Source organism: Coregonus lavaretus (genome assembly GCF_964263955.1).
Source record: "Coregonus lavaretus genome assembly, chromosome: 8".
Taxonomy (NCBI): domain Eukaryota; kingdom Metazoa; phylum Chordata; class Actinopteri; order Salmoniformes; family Salmonidae; genus Coregonus; species Coregonus lavaretus.
Genome location: NC_139995.1, coordinates 2,782,631 through 2,803,466, shown reverse-complemented (window position 1 = coordinate 2,803,466; position 20,836 = coordinate 2,782,631). Strand labels below are relative to the sequence as shown.

General features: G+C 46.1%; 1 protein-coding gene across 2 annotated transcripts in view; it reads right to left on the bottom strand.

The window, feature by feature from the left end:
• LOC311133485 (chromodomain-helicase-DNA-binding protein 6-like) overlaps positions 1–20,836 on the bottom strand; it is a 125,482-nt gene that overhangs the window by 14,375 nt on the left and 90,271 nt on the right. For both annotated transcript variants that reach the window (XM_084166971.1, XM_084166972.1), the window contains exons 20-31: positions 20,306–20,416; positions 17,945–18,147; positions 11,576–11,775; positions 10,983–11,142; positions 10,566–10,655; positions 10,225–10,328; positions 8,234–8,363; positions 7,869–7,947; positions 7,709–7,763; positions 7,084–7,405; positions 6,400–6,608; positions 2,673–4,685 (exon numbers count right to left, since the gene is read on the bottom strand). In XM_084166971.1, coding sequence (XP_084023097.1) covers positions 2,673–4,685; positions 6,400–6,608; positions 7,084–7,405; positions 7,709–7,763; positions 7,869–7,947; positions 8,234–8,363; positions 10,225–10,328; positions 10,566–10,655; positions 10,983–11,142; positions 11,576–11,775; positions 17,945–18,147; positions 20,306–20,416 — 3,676 coding nt within the window. The remainder of the gene's footprint in view (positions 1–2,672; positions 4,686–6,399; positions 6,609–7,083; positions 7,406–7,708; positions 7,764–7,868; positions 7,948–8,233; positions 8,364–10,224; positions 10,329–10,565; positions 10,656–10,982; positions 11,143–11,575; positions 11,776–17,944; positions 18,148–20,305; positions 20,417–20,836) is intronic.

Below are 20,836 nucleotides of genomic sequence, written 5' to 3'. Positions count from 1 at the left end.
CGTTCGGTCACCTAGAGATGAACGTACTTTGGTGCGAAAGTGCTAATCAATCCCAGAACAACAGCAAAGGACCTTGTGAAGATGCTGGAGGAAACAGGTACAAAAGTATCTACAGTGAGGGAAAAAAGTATTTGATCCCCTGCTGATTTTGTATGTTTGCCCACTGACAAAGAAATGATCAGTCAATAATTTTAATGGTAGGTTTATTTGAACAGTGAGAGACAGAATAACAACAAACAAATCCAGAAAAACGCATGTAAAAAATGTTATCAATTGATTTGCAGTTTAATGAGGGAAATAAGTATTTGACCCCTCTGCAAAACATGACTTTGTACTTGGTGGCAAAACCCTTGTTGGCAATCACAGAGGTCAGACGTTTCTTGCAGTTGGCCACCAGGTTTGCACACATCTCAGGAGGGATTTTGTCCCACTCCTCTTTGCAGATCTTCTCCAAGTCATTAAGGTTTCTAGGCTGACGTTTGGCAACTCGAACCATCAGCTCCCTCCACAGATTTTCTATGGGATTAAGATCTGGAGACTGGCTAGGCCACTCCAGGACCTTTATGTGCTTCTTCTTGAGCCACTCCTTTGTTGCCTAGGCCGTGTGGTTTGGGTCATTGTCATCCATTTTCAATGCCCTGGCTGAGGGAAGGAGGTTCTCACCCAAGATTTGACGGTACATGGCCCCGTCCATCGTCCCTTTGATGCGGTGAAGTTGTCCTGTCCACTTAGCAAAAAAACACCACCAAAGCATAATGTTTCCACCTCCATGTTTGACGGTGGGGATGGTGTTCTTGGGGTCATAGGCAGCATTCCGCCTCCTCCAAACACGGAGTTGAGATGATGCCAAAGAGCTCCATTTTGGTCTCATCTGACCACAACACTTTCACCCAGTTCTCCTCTGAATCATTCAGATGTTCATTGGCAAACTTCAGACGGGCATGTATATCTGCTGCTGGATTTCAGTCCTTCACGGCATAGTGTGTTACCAATTGTTTTCTTGGTGACTATGGTCCCAGCTGCATTGAGATCATTGACAAGATCCTTCCGTGTAGTTCTGGGCTGATTCCTCACCGTTCTAATGATCATTGCAACTCCACGAGGTGAGATCTTGCATGGAGCCCCAGGCCGAGGGAGATTGACAGGTATTTTGTGTTTCTTCCATATGCGAATAATCGCACCAACTGTTGTCATCTTCTCACCAAGCTGCTTGGCGATGGTCTTGTAGCCCATTCCAGCCTTGTGTAGGTCTACAATCTTGTCCCTGACATCCTTGGAGAGCTCTTTGGTCTTGGCCATGGTGGAGAGTTTGGAATCTGATTGATTTATTGCTTCTGTGGACATGTGTCTTTTATACAGGTAACAAACTGAGATTAGGAGCACTCCCTTTAAGAGTGTGCTTCTAATCTCAGCTCGTTACCTGTATAAAAGACACCTGGGAGCCAGAAATATTTCTGATTGAGAGGGGGTCAAATACTTATTTCCCTCATTAAAATGCAAATCAATTTATAACATTTTTGACATGCGTTTTTCTGGATTTCTGTTTTGTTTTTCTGTCTCTCACTGTTCAAATAAACCTACCATTAAAATTATAGACTGATAATTTCTTTGTCAGTGGGCAAACGTACAAAATCAGCAGGGGATCAAATACTTTTTTACCTCACTGTATATCCACAGTAAAACAAATCCTATATCGACAGAACCTGAAAGGCCACTCAGCAAGGAAGAAGCCACTGCTCCAAAACCGCCATAAAAGAGCCAGACTACGGTTTGCAACTGCACATGGGGACAAATATCATACTTTTTGGAGAAATGTCCTCTGGTCTGATAGAACTTTGGCCATAATGACCATCGTTATGTTTGGAGGAAAAAGAGGGTGGCTTGTAAGCCGAAGAACACCATCCCAACCATGAAGCTCGGTGGTGGCAGCATCATGCTGCGGGGTGCTTTGCTGCAGGAGGGACTGGTGCACTTCACAAAATAGATGGCATCATGAGGAAGGAAAATTATGTGGATATATTGAAGCAACATCTCAAGACATCAGTCAGGAAGTTAAAGCTTGGTCGCAAATGGGTCATCCAAATGGACAATGACCCCAAGCATACTTCCAAAGTTGTGGCAAAATGGCTTAAGGACAACAAAGTCAAGGTATTGGAGTGGCCATCACAAAGCCCTGACCACAATTCTATAGAAAATTTGTGGGCAGAACTGAAAAAGCGTGTGCGAGCAAGGAGGCCTACAAACCTGACTCAGTTACACCTGCTCTATCAGGAGGAATGGGCCAAAATTCACCCAACTTATTGTGGGAAGCTTGTGGAAGACTACCCGAAACGTTTGACCCAAGTTAAACAATTTAAAGGCAATGCTACCAAATACTTAGAGTGTTTGTAAACTTCTGACCCACTGGGAATGTGATGAAAGAAATAAAAGCTGAAATAAATCACTCTACTATTATTCTGACATTTCACATCCTTAAAATCCTAACTGACCTAAAACAGGGCATTTTTACTAGGATTAAATGTCAGGAATTGTGAAAAACTGAGTTTAAATGTATTTGACTAAGGTGTATGTAAACTTCCGACTTCAACTGTACGCGCACACACACACACTACCTTATTTTTGTCCAGCTCATATAAATATTTTAGATGCATGTAAAACTCTCCCTTCATTACCTGGAGTTTGGGGCCTCTCCTCCTTGATCTCGTCCTTCACGTCCAGCAGCACCTCTGTCTGCTCCAGTTTAGGCGTGAGGACAGTGCTGTCAGGCTCCAGGATGTCCGACTTGCTCTCAGAGCTCTCTGGGTCCAGAGGGAACTCCAGTTTGATCTGTGCCTCTCCCGCCACACGTGGGGACAGTGGTGGCTCAGGCTGGGGCGTGGTGCCTGAGGAGGATGGGGGTAGAGAGTCTGTTGCGTCAACAGTGAGGAGTGTGTGTTCTCTTAAAGTGCTCTCTGCTTCAGCGGGCCCCTCAGAGGCCCCTTCTGGTTCTATGTCGTACTGCTCCTCCAACGGCCCTGCGAATGGTCCTTCTGGTGCTGGGTCTTCACAAAAGTCTTCCAGAGGCCCCTCCACTGGTCCCTCCTCCTGGGAATCCATGGGCGATATCTCCAAGGGTTCTTCAAACTGCCCCTCTAGAAGCCCCTCCTTCCCTGGCCCTAAGGGTGTGTTCCATTCTAAAGTCTCTTCCCCTGGCCTCTCTAGAGCCGCATCACATGACTCCACTGGAGAGCCCATCTCCATCCCATTGCAGGGCTCCTCTTGGAGAGAGTCCTCGCATGGTATACCTGAGGCGTCCAGGCCCTGCTCCAGCCCCACCAGACTCAGACTGTCCCCAGACATCTCCTCTTTGTCAAACTCAAAGGACACATCCCTCTCTGCCTCTCTCTCGTCAGGGCTGGGCATGTGGGCGACGGCGTCCGAGTCGCTCAGCTTGTCCTCTGGCTCCTCGACATCACCCTGGTGGTGGGTGTGCAAGGTCATATGGGACAGCGACAGGTGCGGAGGGGGGATGTAGGGAGGAGGGGGGCTGGCGGAGAGGTTTGTGTGCTCCTCAGCAGGCTCCTCCTCGCTCACACCAATGTTCTTGAACAGTATGAAACTGGAAGGCAGCGGCTCCCCTGGGTCGCTCCGGGACGAGGGGATACCTAGGCAGTCGTCAAGCGCTCCCCCTGCTCCGTCCTCCCTTCCCCCGTCTCCCGGCTGCTCCTCTGTGTCCAGGAACTCTGTCTCAAGGGCTGGTGCCCCCAGGATGGGGTCGGCCTCATTGAACATGCCCACAACATCTGCGGTGCCTACGTGGTCCGTGCTCTCCCAGGGCGCCTGCAGCTCCTGTTCCAGCAAGGGGGCCATAAGGCCAGTCTCTTCCGAGGAGCCCTGCTCGCCCACCAGCACGTCGCTGCGCAGCTTGCCCGTGATGATAGGGTCCATGTCGGCTGACTGCTCACCATTCAGCTCCCCCTGCACACCATACGAGTTGAGCATGCTCTGACCGCCCTGCGCTGAGTTGAAGGGGAATCCGTTGCAGGCCTCCTTGGCAGACTTGCAATGGAGGGAATCTGAGGCCAGGCCCTCATGCTGCAGTGAAGCCAGCTCCAATGACTCATCCAGAGGGGGGCAAACCATGAAGCCCTCCCTGGGCACGGACACCATACCTAGCCTGCCACCGGGGTCCATGCCCACTATCTCTGGCGGGTGACCATGGACGTGGATGTTCGGGTGAGAATGAGCGTGGATCGACGAGGAGGGGATGGCTGGGTGACCGTACTCCGGCGGCTGGGGAGAGTGGCATTGGCCGAGGCCCGTCTCGTACAGGCAGTAGGGGTGGTGGTGCGGTGAGGGGGCCATGCCTGCGTGGTGCACACTGGGTTGGTAGCCCTGGTGATTCTCCTTCTGGACATAGTTGCGGTGGGCCTCCAGGAAAGAAAGCTGCGGGTCATTGAGGATGTAGTAGTCAGTGCGGCTGAGGCCATGGCGGGCCGCTCCAATCAGGAGGTCGCGGTCGTGCTTACCACACTCCCACCACACAGGCAGGTAGAGGCTGGGCCGACACAGCTGCAGCCGCGGGCCCAGCAGTGGGTGGCGCAGCACCTGCTCCCTGACCTTGCGCAGTAGCTCGATACGGTAGAGGGTGCGTGCTGCTCGCTCCTCTGTGATGGGCTCCACAAACAGGTTGTGGTCCAGAGGCCCTGACAGACAGAGGAAGAGGGCTTACTTTCGTATCAATTGTATAATTCAAATCACACCATTGCAATGTCACCACTACAGTAGAAATACTACTATCATGTCAAATCTACCCACCATGCTTTTCAAAGCACCGCTAAAATATGCTAAATAGTGAACTCTCCCTTTAAGACACATTCCTTTGGCAGAGACTATTGTTAAAGGTTGAGTAAGTCGTTTTAAAAGGTTGCAGGAGACATTACTAACCAACAACAGCTGCAAATCCCAATAAAACTACATCACGTAATTACTTTCCTTGCTTGTCTAACTACACCATCTTGAATATAGCAAATACGTTTTGTGGTTCAGAGTGCAGTATTTATTTAATTTCATAGCACATAAGCATGCAAGCACGTTTCTCACTGGCTTTAGCCACAGAGGGGAAAAAGTGGCAAGTGCAGGGTGGTTGCCAAGCAACATGTGCCTCGGAAGGGAGGCAACGTCAGCATAGCGCTACAAATCCCATGACTCTATGCTAGATTCAGGCCGAACAAGTAGCGTGAAAATAATGGTGTTCACAATTGGTCCCATTCAGACAGTTTTTGTGATCTCAGTGCAGTTTGCTTAATTTTTTGTGTAGCGTGAACACTCCAAAAGGAACTCAGACCCCTCAAAAGAGCCCCTGAAGCGAACCGAACTGAGACCATCTCGAGAGGTTTGCTTGAATTCCGCGATCCGGTTCCCTGTTTTAGGACAATGTGAACGCAAAGCTCCCCAGGTTCACTTGTCATTATTCCCACACCACACACTAGACTACTGCAACACCGTTTTCTCGGTCATAAACCCTCACATTGGTGCCACAAAAGAGAGAACGTATGCAGTTTTTGGATATTGATTAGCGATGGTCAAGGACACACAGAAATTCCAAAATGTGTGGAGTTTTTAGTTCAGATTATTTGTTTGCAATATGTGATCACCCACTGGGGAACCAGTCCCAGCCAATCAGAATTAGTTTTTCCCACAAAAGGCCTTTATTACAGACAGAAATCCTCCTCGGCACCCCGCCCCTTCCCCCTCAGACGATCCCGCAGGTGAAGAAGCCGGATGTGCAGGTCCTGGGCTGGCGTGGTTACACATGGTCTGCGGTTGTGAGGCTGGTTGGACGTACTGCCAAATTCTCTAAAACGACGGAGGCAGCTTATGGTAGAGAAATTAACATTTAATTATCTGGAAACACCTCTGGTGGACATTCCTGCAGTCAGGATGCCAATGCCACGCTCCCTCAAAACTTGAGACATCTGTGGCATTGTGTTACATGACAAAACTGCACATTTTAGAGTGGCCTTTTATTGTCCCCAGCACAAGGTGCAGCTTCTTGATATGCCACAACTGTCAGGTGGATGGATTATCTTGACAAAGGATAAAATGCTCACTACCAGGGATGTAAACAAAGTTGTGCAAAACATTTGTGAGAAATACGCTTTTTGTACGTACGGAACACTTCTGGGATCTTGTATTTCAGCTCATGAAACATTGGACCAGCACTTTACATGATGCGTTTATATTTTTTGTTCAGTGTACATTATGGCATTCCCTAGAGTTGCAAAATTCTGGTAACTTTCCCAAAATTCTGAGGTTATCCAGAAATCCTGGTTGGAGGTTTCCTGATTTACGGATATTCCCTTCTTATTGCACCTTCAAGGGCAAGCTCTCTTGCTTTGCCTCCTGGTGAGTAGTTACCTTCGTCCTTCCTGGGGGGCAATCTGCAGGCGGTGCGGCACATGGACACAAAGCTGCTGAAGTATCTCTCCAGGCTCTCATCCGTCTTCCTCTCCAGCCGGGCGAAGGAGCGGAACAAACTCCAGTCGAAGGTTTTCTTCTCCAGGTCGTGCACCACGCCGAACGACGACACGGTGCGGTAGAAATCTGCTTGCTCACGCCGTGTCCACCTGCTCACAAAAACACAGGCCTACCATTAGCCTTTGATCAGGGGGGCATGCACTGACCATGTGACTGCAGTACACGGAAGCCACAAGGCAGCTGTGGGTATCGCACACAAAAGCAGTCTGGTTCCAGTAAGACATTTCCCCATTGAAGTCAAATGTCTTAATCCAAATGAAGACATTTTGACTTCATTTTTATATTAAGTATTTGACACGCACCATCTTTTAGGGGCATAGACAATGAACCCGTCCATTTAATCCCCTAGCCTAGCAGTTGTTCACAGACCTTGAAGGATATGTTTGTGAAAGGTAAATAGTGATAGTTCCACCTAGCTTATTGGAGAGCTAGCTGGAGACATCCTCGTATTGATATAACCATGCCTTACAGATCGGTGAACATAGAGGGGGGTAAGGGGCTAGTAACCGAAAGGGAACGGGACCGAGGCAGCACATAACGTAGGGGATCAATAACATCACCCACCTTTGCTCTGACATCACCCACCTTCTCTGCCACTCCAGGAAGAGAGGGTCAGGTTCAGTGGCAGCCACCGTGCACCGCCTAATCTCCTCCCCCAGCTGCCAGGACATCGGCCCCAGGCCTGACCCCAGCCCTTCAGGCAGCAGGAAGTCGTGGCGCAGGGGCTCGCGCCGCATGAAGCGCTGGTAGGCCGTGATGAGGCGACGTAGCCTGGCGGTAAGGGCAGGGCCGGCCGGCCACAGAGGGCGACCCTGTAGCTCCATGCCCTCCTGGCCAAACCCTTCCTGGCCAAAGCCCTCCTTGACCATCTCCACTGAAAGTGTGTCTGGAAAGTAACAGCATCAGATCAATGCTTTGTTTACATGCATTTTATAGTCATTTTTCTGGATTTAACCTCTTGAGATGGGAAAACATGTTTATTATGAAGTTAAGCATGCGCTTTTTATGACAAATTCTTAAAATTAGGTGAAATAAACTTATTTTTGACAAAATTACATTACATAAAACGGCATTCTATTCGTAGAATAACACAATGGTAAAACCAATATAATCTATATGCACTCACAGATTCTCCTGTTGTAATGTGTTTTATGCAAAAAGGCAAGTTGAAAGGTAGCTGAACACTCACCTTGAACTACACTGTCATGCTTGTCCATTGCATCATTGCTGGAGCTGGTTTCATCCTTATGGAGCAAAAATAGACGATAGAACATCACAACTCAACCTTTTAGATATTCAATAATTTAATCCTTCATTTCCATTTAGCCGAGTCACTCGAGAGTCCATACCTTATTATCAACCTTTTCCACTCCTCCCTCCTCTGGATTGCATTCAGGATTGTCTTTCATGTCATCACTTTTGCAAGCACTAAAAATAACAACAATCATGATAAAGACCACAAAGTTGTATTACTTGCTCCATCACCAGAGTCAGCTTGACCATCCAGGATTTATTAATGTATTTAGGGGAACTAGATCGAGGTATTACTGACATATTACATTTTGGGGCATAAAGGCATTGGTTGACATTCACATTCGTACACAGCACCTGAGATTTGGTACTGCGGATGTTCATATTAATGTATGCTGTTTTTTTGGGGTCCATCCTTCAAATGAGACTTGTGCCCTACGCTAAGGCGTGGGTGGTTTCTTGCCTGTCAGTGAGGTCAGCCACCACCTCTCCTCCACTCTGCTCGGCTGAGAGCGCCGTGACGTCAGGCATGCCCACCCGCTCCAAGAAGCACAGCTCTGGGTCGGCCCGCATGGCGTTGTACCGCTCGTACCCTGAGGACACACGGTTACTGAGCGCCGATGGAAGTGGCTTCAGACTTAAATTTACTATCAATTTAAAATGTATGACCAATTAATCAATGACCAATAACTGTGATATGTGGTAGGCCAGTAATTACCAATCCTGATCCAAAATTTACAGAGCGAGCTACAGACTTAAAACATGACTCAGCTAATCGACTGATCATCAGGACTTTGATTAGTTGATTCAGGTGTTTTAGTGATGGAACCAAAGCATGCACACCCTGAAATTCTCTAGGACCAAGGTTGCTGTATGATCCTTTGAAATGGACAAACCATGACATAATAACTTGAATATAAACTACAGTCGTGGTCAAAAGTTTTGAGAATGACACACATTTTAATTTTCAAAAAGTCTGCTGCATCAGTTTTTATGACGGCAATTTGCATATACTCCACAAAAGGACCAGCAGACATCATGTCAGTAATTATCTCGTTAACACAGGTGAGAGTGTTGACGAGGACAAGGCTGGAGATGACGGTCATGCTGATTGAGTTAGAATAACAGACTCTAAGCTTTAAAAAGGAGGGTGGTGCTTGAAATCATTGTTCTTCCTCTGTTAACCATGGTTACCTGCAAGGAAACGCGTGCAGTCATCATTGCTTTGCACAAAAAGGGCTTCACAGGCAAGGATATTGCTGCTAGTAAGATTTCACCTAAATCAACCATTTATCGGATCATCAAGAACTTCAAGGAGAGAGGTTCAATTGTTATGAAGAAGGCTTCAGGGCGCCCAAGAAAGTCCAGCAAGCACCAGGACCGTCTCCTAAAGTTGATTCAGCTGCGGGATCGGGGCACCACCAGCGCAGAGCTTGCTTAGGAATGGCAGCAGGCAGGTGTGAGTGCATCTGCACGCACAGTGAGGCGAAGACTTTTGGAGGATGGCCTGGTGTCAAAAAGGGCAGCGAGGAAGCCACTTCTCTCCAGGAAAAACATCAGGGACAGACTGATATTCTGCAAAAGGTACAGGGATTGGACTGCTGAGGACTGGGGTAAAGTCATTTTCTCTGATTAATCCCCTTTCTGATTGTTTGGGGCATCTGGGAAAAAGCTTGTCCGGAGAAGACAAGGTGAGCGCTACCATCAGTCCTGTATCATGCCAACAGTAAAGCATCCTGAGACCATTCATGTGTGGGGTTGCTTCTCAGCCAAGGGAATGGGCTCACTCACACTTTTGCCTAAGAACACAGCCATGAATAAAGAATGGTAACACCACATCCTCCGAGAGCAACTTCTCCCAACCATCCAAGAACAGTTTGGTGACGAACAATGCCTTTTCCAGCATGATGGAGCACCTTGCCATAAGGCAAAAGTGATAACTAAGTGGCTCGGGGAACAAAATATCAACATTTTGGGTCCATGGCCAGGAAACTCCCCAGACCTTATTCCCATTGAGAACTTGTGGTCAATCCTCAAGAGGCGGGTGAACAAACAAAAAACCCACAAATTCTGACAAACTCCAAGCATTGATTATGCAAGAATGGGCTGCCATCAGTCAGGATGTGGCCCAGAAGTTAATTGACAGCATGCCAGGGCGGATTGCAGAGGTCTTGAAAAAGAAGGGTCAACACTGCAAATATTGACTCTTTGCATAAACTTAATGTAATTGTCAATAAAAGCCTTTCACTCTTATGGAATGCTTGCAATTATACTTCAGTATACCATAGTAACATCTGACAAAAATATCTAAAAACACTGAAGCAGCAAACTTTGTGAAGACTTGTGTCATTCTCAAAACATTTGACCACGACTGTACTGTACATAAAATGAGGATTTTATAGGCGAGAGACATGAGGGCCTTGACAAGCAGGAGACCCTAGACTAGAGGATTACCGTGTTTGTGCACTCCTATGAGGAGAGACTTATCCGCCTCTGCATCCCACCAGCCTGCTGGGATCTCGATGTAGTCAATATCAGGCAGCGCCACCTCCAGTTTACTAAACAGATCACACACACACACAGTCATTTACTTTGGGCTGGTTTCCCGGACAGGATTATCCTACTTCTGGGTTAAAAAGCATGCTCAATGGAGAAACTGCATTGAAAGTGCTTTTGAGTACAGCAATAGGCATCATCTGGGTTTGAGGAACTACCCCTTCATGTATCGACAAGTTAATCAGTGTATACAGTAAGTGGCATGATTAATGGGTGCCCTCGTCGTGCCCACTCTGTACCTGGCAGGGATGCCCTCCAGGGACTGAGCAGCAGTCTCTCCCAGTACCTCCGCCTTGAGGTAGTACAGCATCCTCACCCTCAGAAGTACCCTTGGCACAACACGACACATAACACAACACATTGACCACTCGTCGGTCTGTTATTAGATACAGCAACTGTTTTACCAGATGCAAAGTTTGCACCTGTTTTTTCAGGAAGAGATAAAACAAACAAAGCTAACGGTCTTCATTTATTAAAAAAGGTGCAAACGCTAAGTAAATCTAGCGTAAAACTCCCTTGGCTTCAGCACTTCAAATCATAATTTATTTTTAATCTAGACTGTAGATTTAGCAACCTTAGGAATCCTATTAGTCAGAAGAGAACATGACAATGTTCACCAACAGCTGAAGGTGAATTGTGAGGAATGGGGGACTCACTTGTTGCAGTGCTGCTTGAGGTGTTTCTTGTAGCTGTCGTCCTGTAGCACCACCTCTGGGTTGCAGTTGACAAGCCAGTCTGCATGCTTCATCTCGGGCACACTCAGCTGGTTCTTTAGCTTCTTACCCTTGCGTCCCCTGGGCACTGGGGCCGACAGGCCTGCTTGTGGAAAGGTTGGGTTTGAGCGATACCAAGCAATCATCTTACATCAAGCAATCATCAGTAGCACACCAGTCCACATTAAAGCACATATTTTGGAATCAGAGTTGGAGCTACAGTTATTTGGAGTAATCAAAGCAAACCATCAGACAAAGGTGAGGATTGCTTTTTTAAAACTTTATTGCTAAGGGATAAACAGAGTAGATACAAGATGTAGTACGAGTAGTACAAGATGCTGAGCAAGGATTCGAGACCCCAGGGGCCATTCACAGTCTGGAATCTGCTTTATAGACCACTATGACAAACTCTGGCACTATGCATTGCTTTTCAGAGCTTAATTATACATTTGAGTGTTGTCAACATAACTAGCCATTTTGTCAGTCCTCTTTCCTGAATGGTAGCTTGTTTCAGGGGATGTAAGCGAATCTCTCACCAGAATGGTTCTGCAGGTCTTGTTTATGGCCATCCTTGGCGGGTGTGATGAGGTCCCAGATAAAGCTCTTGATCTTGTCATCGCCCTTGTAGTGGCGCAAGCAGTAGACCAGCAGCGCCCGGCACAGCACCTCCATGTCGCGTTCAGACAGTTGCCACTTGAAGCGCCCGTGGGTCAGGATGTCCTTCCAGCGACCCCAGCTGTGTGGGCACAAACAGATGTAGCAGGTGGCATGAGCACAGATACACCACACTAGTGTCAGAGTCGGTGGGATACAATAAATACAACTGTACTCTAATGTAGCCTACTGCAGTAGGCTCTCATTGAGTCCCCACCTCTCCACGAATAACCCCAGCCAGTGCCACATACAGTTGCAGCCAAATACATTGGCACCCTTGCACTTTTCTTAAAGAATTCCCTATTTTATCTCCACACCTTGTCGGATTTTCAACATTGCAGAACCAATTTAATTTTGTAAACTTGAGTTTACAATTTTACTTTAGAAAATAAAGACAAATCGCATGGACAAAAATATTAGCACCCCGGAGCTAGTACTTGGCTGCACAGCCTGGCAATTTGGCCCACTTTTCAGCAGCATACTGCTTTAACCTCTACAGGATCGGTGTCCCGTAAACGGGATGGTTGAGCTAACGTGCGCTAATGTGATTAGCATGACTGTTGTAAGTAACAGCAGACATTCCAGGACATAGACATGTCTTATATGGGCAGAAAGCTTAGATTCTTGTTAATCTAACTGCACTGTCCAATTTACAGTAGCTATTATAGTGAAAAATCACCATGCTATTGTTTGAGGAGAGTGCACAACAACAAAACACTTAAAGGCAACTGGTTTGATACATTCACCTCTGAAGGTAAATAATGTACTTACATTCAGTAATCTTGCTCTCATTTGTCATCCTAAGGGTCCCAGAGATCAAATGTAGCATAGTTTTGTATGATAAAATCTATTTTTATATTCAAATGTAGGAACTGGGTTCTACAGTTTGAACCCCTACTGTCTCTGGCTCCAGTGTTTATAAACTAATGATCCATCATGTACGACATTCCTGGGAGTGTGTAAACTTACAAAAATGATATGATAATACAAAATGTATGTTCTCTATAGTTATGTACTTGAAAATGTATCAATTGACCAATTCGGCACATTTGGGCAGACTTGATACAAAACAGTCCAGTATTGCAATGCTTCACTGGATCAATCTGAAACTTTGCACGCACACTGCTGCCATCTAGTGGCCAAATTACAATATTACATCATGGCCTTTCTCTTGCATTTCAAAGATGATGGAACAAAAAAATTAACAGAAAACACATTTTTTTTGTTTCTATTATCGTTTACCAGATCTAATGCGTTATTCTCCTACATTAATTTCACATTTCCACAAACTTCAAAGTGTTTCCTTTCAAATGGTATCAAGAACATGCATATCCTTGCGGGTCCTGAGCTACAGGCAGTTAGATTTTATGCAAAAATTGAAAAAAAAGTGTCCGATCCTTAAGAGGTTAATTCTTCAATGTTTGAGGGGTGCCCTCCATCAACTGCTGTTTTCAGCTCTCACCATAGGTTATGGATGCAATTCAGATCTGGACTCTTCGCTTTTCACTCAAGAACAGTCCAGCGCTTCCTCTTGAACCATTCAAGGGTGCTTCTGATGTGTGTTTAGGTTTTTTGTCCTGCTGGAAGACCAATCTTCAACAGAGACCCAGTTTTTGAACACTGGGTTGAACATTGCACTCCACAAAACCTTGATAATCTGCAGATATCATGAGGTTTGCACACGTTCAGAGGCAGCAAAGCAAACCCACAGCATTATCAAACCTCCCCACGTTTGATTGTAGGGAGGGTGTTATTTTCTTTGAATGCTTAATGTGGTCGTTGGTCATAGGAAGACCCCACAACTGAAGGAGACAAGAAATCCTGATTGAACTTCTCAAATCCCACCTAAACAAGCCTAAATCCTGGGGAAAATGTTCTGTGGACCAATGAAACATAATTAGAGCTCTTTGGCAATACAGATTAGCTCTGTGTTTATCAATGATCAAATTAGGCATTCAATGAAAATAACACCCTCCCTACAATCAAACATGGGGGAGGTTTGATAATGCTGTGGGGTTGCTTGGCTGCCCCTGGTACTGTGGGCCTTGAACGTGCGCAAGGCATCATGAAATCAGCAGATTATTAAGGTGTTTTGTAGTCCAATGTTCAACCCAGTGTCCAAAAACTGGGTCTCCATTGAACGTTTTAGGTCTTCCAGCAGGACAACGACCCCAAACACACAACAAAAAGCACCCAGGAATGGTTCAATAAGAAATGCTTGACTGTTCTGGAGTAGCCAGCAAAGAGTCCAGATCTGAATCTAATCCAAAACCTATGGACCAGTGGAGGCTCTTCAGAGGAGGAAGGGGGGGACCATCCTCCTCAGTGAATTTCATAAAAATGTTTAAAAATAAATAAAAATAAAATAGATCCTTTCAATATAAAACTATACTAAATATATTCACATATCACCAAATAATTTATTTAAACACACTGTTTTGCAATTAAGGTCTACAGTAGCCTCAACAGCACTCTGTAGGGGAGCACCATGGTGTAGCCGGAGGGCTCGTTTCCGTCCTCCTCTAGGTACATTGACTTCAATACAAAACCTAGGAGTCTCATGGTTCTCACCCCCTTCCATAAACGTACACAGTAATTCTGACAACTTCCAGACGACGTCCTCCTCCAACCTATCAGAGCTCTTGTAGCATGAACGGACATGTTGTCCACCTAATCAGGTGGATCAGAGAATGAATCTAGAACGGAATGCATAAGCTACAGCTAGATAGCACCGCAGTGCAGAAAATGTGGTGAATGTAGCTAGTGTAGCCTACTCAAGCACCCAGCTCAGAGAGGGATGCTATGTTAGCTAGCTGGCTATGGCAATCCAACACTGGAACTCTTCCAAGGTAAGCTTTTGGTTTTATAAATGTATTACCACCGGGGCCTGCCGGTGTAACTGCTAAACTGCTTGCTGACTATACACTGTACTGCATGATTGTAACGGGTTTACTAACGCGTTAGGTCCAGTAGCTATGTTGACTATGACGTTAGCTAATAATGGTGACAACAATGTAGGCAGTGGGTAGTGGTTAGCGGTTATGATATGAAAGTTTGGCATGTAAAGTTATTATTTTTTTTTTCGCCTGGTCACAGACAGTTAATGTGTTGTGTACTGAAGTCCACAAGCGAAGGGAAAAGGTGAGAGGAGGAGAGTGCGTAGACGCGAGAAGAAATTATAGCTACAACGATCAAAGTGATCATGCTGTTTGTATGTGACTGCTATGAAAGTGAACTGTGTTTGCGTGTGATCAGAGGTGTATTCATTCCGCCGATTCTGTTGAAAAACGTTTCTTAAACGGAACGAAGCGGTGATAAACATACCTGAATTTGTCCAATAGAAATGAATGTACAGTGGGGAGAACAAGTATTTGATACACTGCCGATTTTGCAGGTTTTCCTACTTACAAAGCATGTAGAGGTCTGTAAGTTTTATCATAGGTATACTTCAACTGTGAGAGACGGAATCTAAAACAAAAATCCAGAAAATCACATTGTATGATTTTTAAGTAATTAATTTGCATTTTATTGCATGACATAAGTATTTGATCACCTACCAACCAGTAAGAATTCCGGCTCTCACAGACCTGTTAGTTTTTCTTTAAGAAGCCCTCCTGTTCTCCACTCATTACCTGTATTAACTGCACCTGTTTGAACTCATTACCTGTATAAAAGACACCTGTCCACACACTCAATCAAACAGACTCCAACCTCTCCACAATGGCCAAGACCAGAGAGCTGTGTAAGGACATCAGGGATAAAATTGTAGACCTGCACAAGGCTGGGATGGGCTACAGGACAATAGGCAAGCAGCTTGGTGAGAAGGCAACAACTGTTGGGGCAATTATTAGAAAATGGAAGAAGTTCAAGATGATGGTCAATCACCCTCGGTCTGGGGCTCCATGCAAGATCTCACCTCGTGGGGCATCAATGATCATGAGGAAGGTGAGGGACTACATGGCAGGACCTGGTCAATGACCTGAAGAGAGCTGGGACCACAGTCTCAAAGAAAACCACTAGTAACACACTACGCCGTCATGGATTAAAATCCGGCAGCGCACGCAAGGTCCCCCTGCTCAAGCCAGCGCATGTCCAGGCCCGTCTGAAGTTTGCCAATGACCATCTGGATGATCCAGAGGAGGAATGGGAGAAGGTCATGTGGTCTGATGAAACAAAAATAGAGCTTTTTGGTCTAAACTCCACTCGCCGTGTTTGGAGGAAGAAGAAGGATGAGTACAACCCCAAGAACACCATCCCAAACGTGAAGCATGGAGGTGGAAACATCATTCTTTGGGGATGCTTTTCTGCAAAGGGGACAGGACGACTGCACCGTATTGAGGGGAGGATGGATGGGGCCATGTATCGCGAGATCTTGGCCAACAACCGCCTTCCCTCAGTAAGAGCATTGAAGATGGGTCGTGGCTGGGTCTTCCAGCATGACAACAACCCGAAACACACAGCCAGGGCAACTAAGGAGTGGCTCCGTAAGAAGCATCTCAAGGTCCTGGAGTGGCCTAGCCAGTCTCCAGACCTGAACCCAATAGAAAATCTTCGGAGGGACCTGAAAGTCTGTATTGCCCAGCGACAGCCCCGAAACCTGAAGGATCTGGAGAAGGTCTGTATGGAGGAGTGGGCCAAAATCCCTGCTGCAGTGTGTGCAAACCTGGTCAAGACCTACAGGAAACGTATGATCTCTGTAATTGCAAACAAAGGTTTCTGTACCAAATATTAAGTTCTGCTTTTCTGATGTATCAAATACTTTTTAGATTCAGTCTCTCACAGTTGAAGTGTACCTATGATAAAAATTACAGACCTCTACATGCTTTGTAAGTAGGAAAACCTGCAAAATCGGCAGTGTATCAAATACTTGTTCTCCCCACTGTATGCAACTGTTGGACTAATGATTACACCCTAGATCAGCTAGATGCAGGCAAGAGTGTGCAAGACGGTATTGAATGTGTCACTGTCACCTTAAATTACTCAAATTTCTCTCGACCTGTGCACCTACGTTGTAAACTTTAATTCATAGGCTAGGTTGTAGCAACCTCATGATGGGTATTGGGAAAATTAGAGTATCATGTAGTAGCCTAAACCTGTCAATGTTACATTGAGCTGGGTGAATGGAATATGAATGACAGTCATCCAATATGCTGTAATAGAAATAAGGCCACGCTCATTAAAAAAATACTTGTCGTCCCTCATCTTAAAACGGCACCGACCGCCACTGCTATGGACAGATCTGAAAACAGCAGTTGGTGGAGGGCACCCCTCAAACATTGAAGAATTACAGCAGTTTGCTGCTGAAGAGTGGGCCAAATTGCAGCACACTCATTAATGGCTACAATAAGTGTTTGTCTGCAGTTATCTTGGCCAAAGGCTGTGTACTAGCTCTGGGGTGCCAATTTATGTCTATATTTTCTAAGTAAATTTTTTGAACTTAAGTTAAAATACAATTGTTTCTGCAATGTTGAAAATCCACTAACAAGGTGTGGAGACCAAAGCTTTTTCAACTTCCACTTATTTTAGAAGAAATAGGGGATAAAAGGTCCAATGCAGCTGTTTTGATCTCCATATCAAATAATTTCTGGGTAACAATTAAGTACCTTACTGTGATTGTTTTCAATTAAAATAGTCAAAAAGAAACAAAAACAATTCTCAAGCAAGAACTTTGCTAAGACTGTCTGGGCGTGGTCTGAGTCGGGAGTGGAAAAATGAAAACTACCTGTTAATGGCAGAGTGGTTTGGAACCCTCTTTCCTATTGGTCAAAACTCCATCCCACCAAAACAGGCTGACATTTCAGGCGGACTTTTCAAACAGCTCTTACACTAAAAGAGCTGGAAATCTTGAAATATAGATAAAACACAGGAAAATCACGTTTCTGACTGCACTGGGCCTTTAAAAAAAGTGCAAATGTGCCAATATATTTGGCAGGGACTATATTTGATGTATTCCACAACTAGCACACCTGATTCAACTAATGAGGGGCTTGGTGATTAGTTGACCAATTGAATCAGGTGTGCTAGTACCGGAATAAGTCATATAAATGGTACTGACTGGGAATTACTCGAGGAGATGTTTGTGAAAACACTGTCCCACTAACCCTGCAGTAGCCAGTTAGAGTGCTTACTAAGGTACAGTTTGAGGTTACTTAAGCCAGTGAGAGAGCACTTACATAGGGCACTTCACAATAATTATTACAGTATGGCACAATGAAAGTGTGACTGAGGAATGTTAGAGGCGAGAAAATAACCCAAATATGAGCAGGTTCTTCTCGACGCGGAAGCATTCGGCGCGGAGGTAGCGTCTGTTCCGCTCGCTGAAGCGGCGGGTGCGACAGGGCCTCTCTTCTGAGTCGCTGTCCAGCTCAGAGAACTCCATCAGCTCGTCGTCTTCGAACGAGTTGTAGTGGCGCGTCTGCTTCCTCACACGAGGCGTATCAATCACCAGGCTCTCCTGTCACAGCCAGGGGATGGTAGTTCATATTCAAGCTTTACAGACATTATAGGAACCCATCCACAGCACAATACACACACCCCAAACACATTCCATACTGTGTACGGATGCCAAACAAATCCATGCGCAGAAAATACATAAGATGTAGGCATATACACTGCTCCAAAAAAATAAAGGGAACACTTAAACAACACAATGTAACTCCAAGTCAATCACACTTCTGTGAAATCAAACTGTCCACTTAGGAAGCAACACTGATTGACAATACATTTCACATGCTGTTGTGCAAATGGAATAGACAACAGGTGGAAATTATAGGCAATTAGCAAGACACCCTCAATAAAGAAGTAGTTCTGCAGGTGGTGACCACAGACCACTTCTCAGTTCCTATGCTTCCTGGCTGATGTTTTGGTCACATTTAAATGCTGGCGGTGCTTTCACTCTAGTGGTAGCTTGAGACTGAGTCTACAACCCACACAAGTGGCTCAGGTAGTGCAGCTCATCCAGGATGGCACATCAAGGTTTGCTGTGTCTGTCAGCGTAGTGTCCAGAGCATGGAGGCGCTACCAGGAGACAGGCCAGTACATCAGGAGACGTGGAGGAGGCCGTAGGAGGGCAACAACCCAGCAGCAGGACCGCTACCTCCGCCTTTGTGCAAGGAGGAGCAGGAGGAGCACTGCCAGAGCCCTGCTAAATGACCTCCAGCAGGCCACAAATGTGCATGTGTCTGCTCAAAAGGTCAGAAACAGACTCCATGAGGGTGGTATGAGGGACCGACATCCACAGGTGGGGGTTGTGCTTACAGCCCAACACCGTGCAGGACGTTTGGCATTTGCCAGAGAACACCAAGATTGGCAAATTCGCCACTGACGCCCTGTGCTCTTCACAGATGAAAGCAGGTTCACACTGAGCACATGTGACAGACGTGACAGAGTCTGGAGACGCCGTGGAGAACGTTCTGCTGCCTGCAACATCCTCCAGCATGACCGGTTTGGCGGTGGGTCAGTCATGGTGTGGGGTGGCATTTCTTTGGGGTGGCTGCACAGCCCTCCATGTGCTCGCCAGAGGTAGCCTGACTGACATTAGGTACCGAGATGAGATCCTCAGACCCCTTGTGAGACCACATGCTGGTGCGGTTGGCCCCGAGTTCCTCCTAATGCAAGACAATGCTAGACCTCATGTGGCTGGAGTGTGTCAGCAGTTCCTGCAAGAGGAAGGCATTGATGCTATGGACTGGCCCGCCCGTTCCCCAGACCTGAATCCAATTGAGCACATCTGGGACATCATGTCTCGCTCCATCCACCAATGCCACGTTGCACCACAGACTGTCCAGGAGTTGGCGGATGCTTTAGTCCAGGTCTGGGAGGAGATCCCTCAGGAGATCATCCGCCACCTCATCAGGAGCATGCCCAGGCGTTGTAGGGAGGTCATACAGGCACGTGGAGGCCACACACACTACTGAGCCTCATTTTGACTTGTTTTAAGGACATTACATCAAAGTTGGATCAGCCTGTAGTGTGGTTTTCCACTTTAATTTTGAGGGTGACTCCAAATCCAGACCTCCATGGGTTGATAAATTGGATTTCCATTGATAATTTTTGTGTGATTTTGTTGTCAGCACATTCAACTATGTAAAGAAAAAAGTATTTAATAAGATTATTTCATTCATTCAGATCTAGGATGTGTTGTTTAAGTGTTCCCTTTATTTTATGAGCAGTGTATATAAATAAATATAAGTGTACACACACTGCTAACACACCACATACTCAGGCCCAAAAAACGCACATTACTAACATACAGTGTACCCCATATACACACACAACTCTGGAGCACAAAATGCATACGCAGCACACTAATACACACTAAACAGAATTAATTCAACTGCAGTCTCTCCTCCTCCCTCTGCTTCGCATGCTGTTTTTTCCCTCTCTCTTTAATGCAACACATCTGTTCGGCAGAGTGACGAGTGACAGATATTTAAACCGTTTCGTGAGGCCTCTTCCCCCTTATTTTCTAGCCCGCATTCTGAGTAGCTCTTTTGATCTGCGGGGACATGCGGGACCGTCTTTTTCTGGAGCCCCTCCAACATCATGTAGCGGCTTCACCCTGGTGAGGGATAACCGGTAGCCCCATAGTGCCCTTCCCTAGTTCCTCTCACCTTCTCTGCTTTGGAGTCAATCTCCAGCTCTGCTATTTTGGCCCATTTCTGCCAGAAGTTGGGATCATCCAGGGAAATGTCAGTTCTGTTTCCAGAAGACACAAAGCTGGCCTGGAAATGACAAGGAAAACAAAAGCGTGCACACATGCACGCGCACACAAACACATCAACCTGACTGGATCTATGTGTGTAACATACACTTGAAATCAGACATTGGTGAAAGAGTTGCATCTCCCTTTCCCCACTCACTCGGAGTGTAAAGCAGGGGAAACTGAAACTTGTGGTGACTGGCTAACATGTCATTCTTCTGATAGTTATAGAGTACCTGGACGGTGACAGTTTTAGGATTAGGGTTTAATCTATAAGGTAGGGGTAGGGCTGTGGCGGTCACGACATTTTGTCAGTCAGCCGGTGATCCAAAGTGTCTTTCACTCACATGGCTCTGTCACGTGATCGGGTCTTTCTCACAGGCTACAAGTGAAGACAGACACATCGGGGATGCAACGGCGCGCATCCTTATCCAATTCCGAG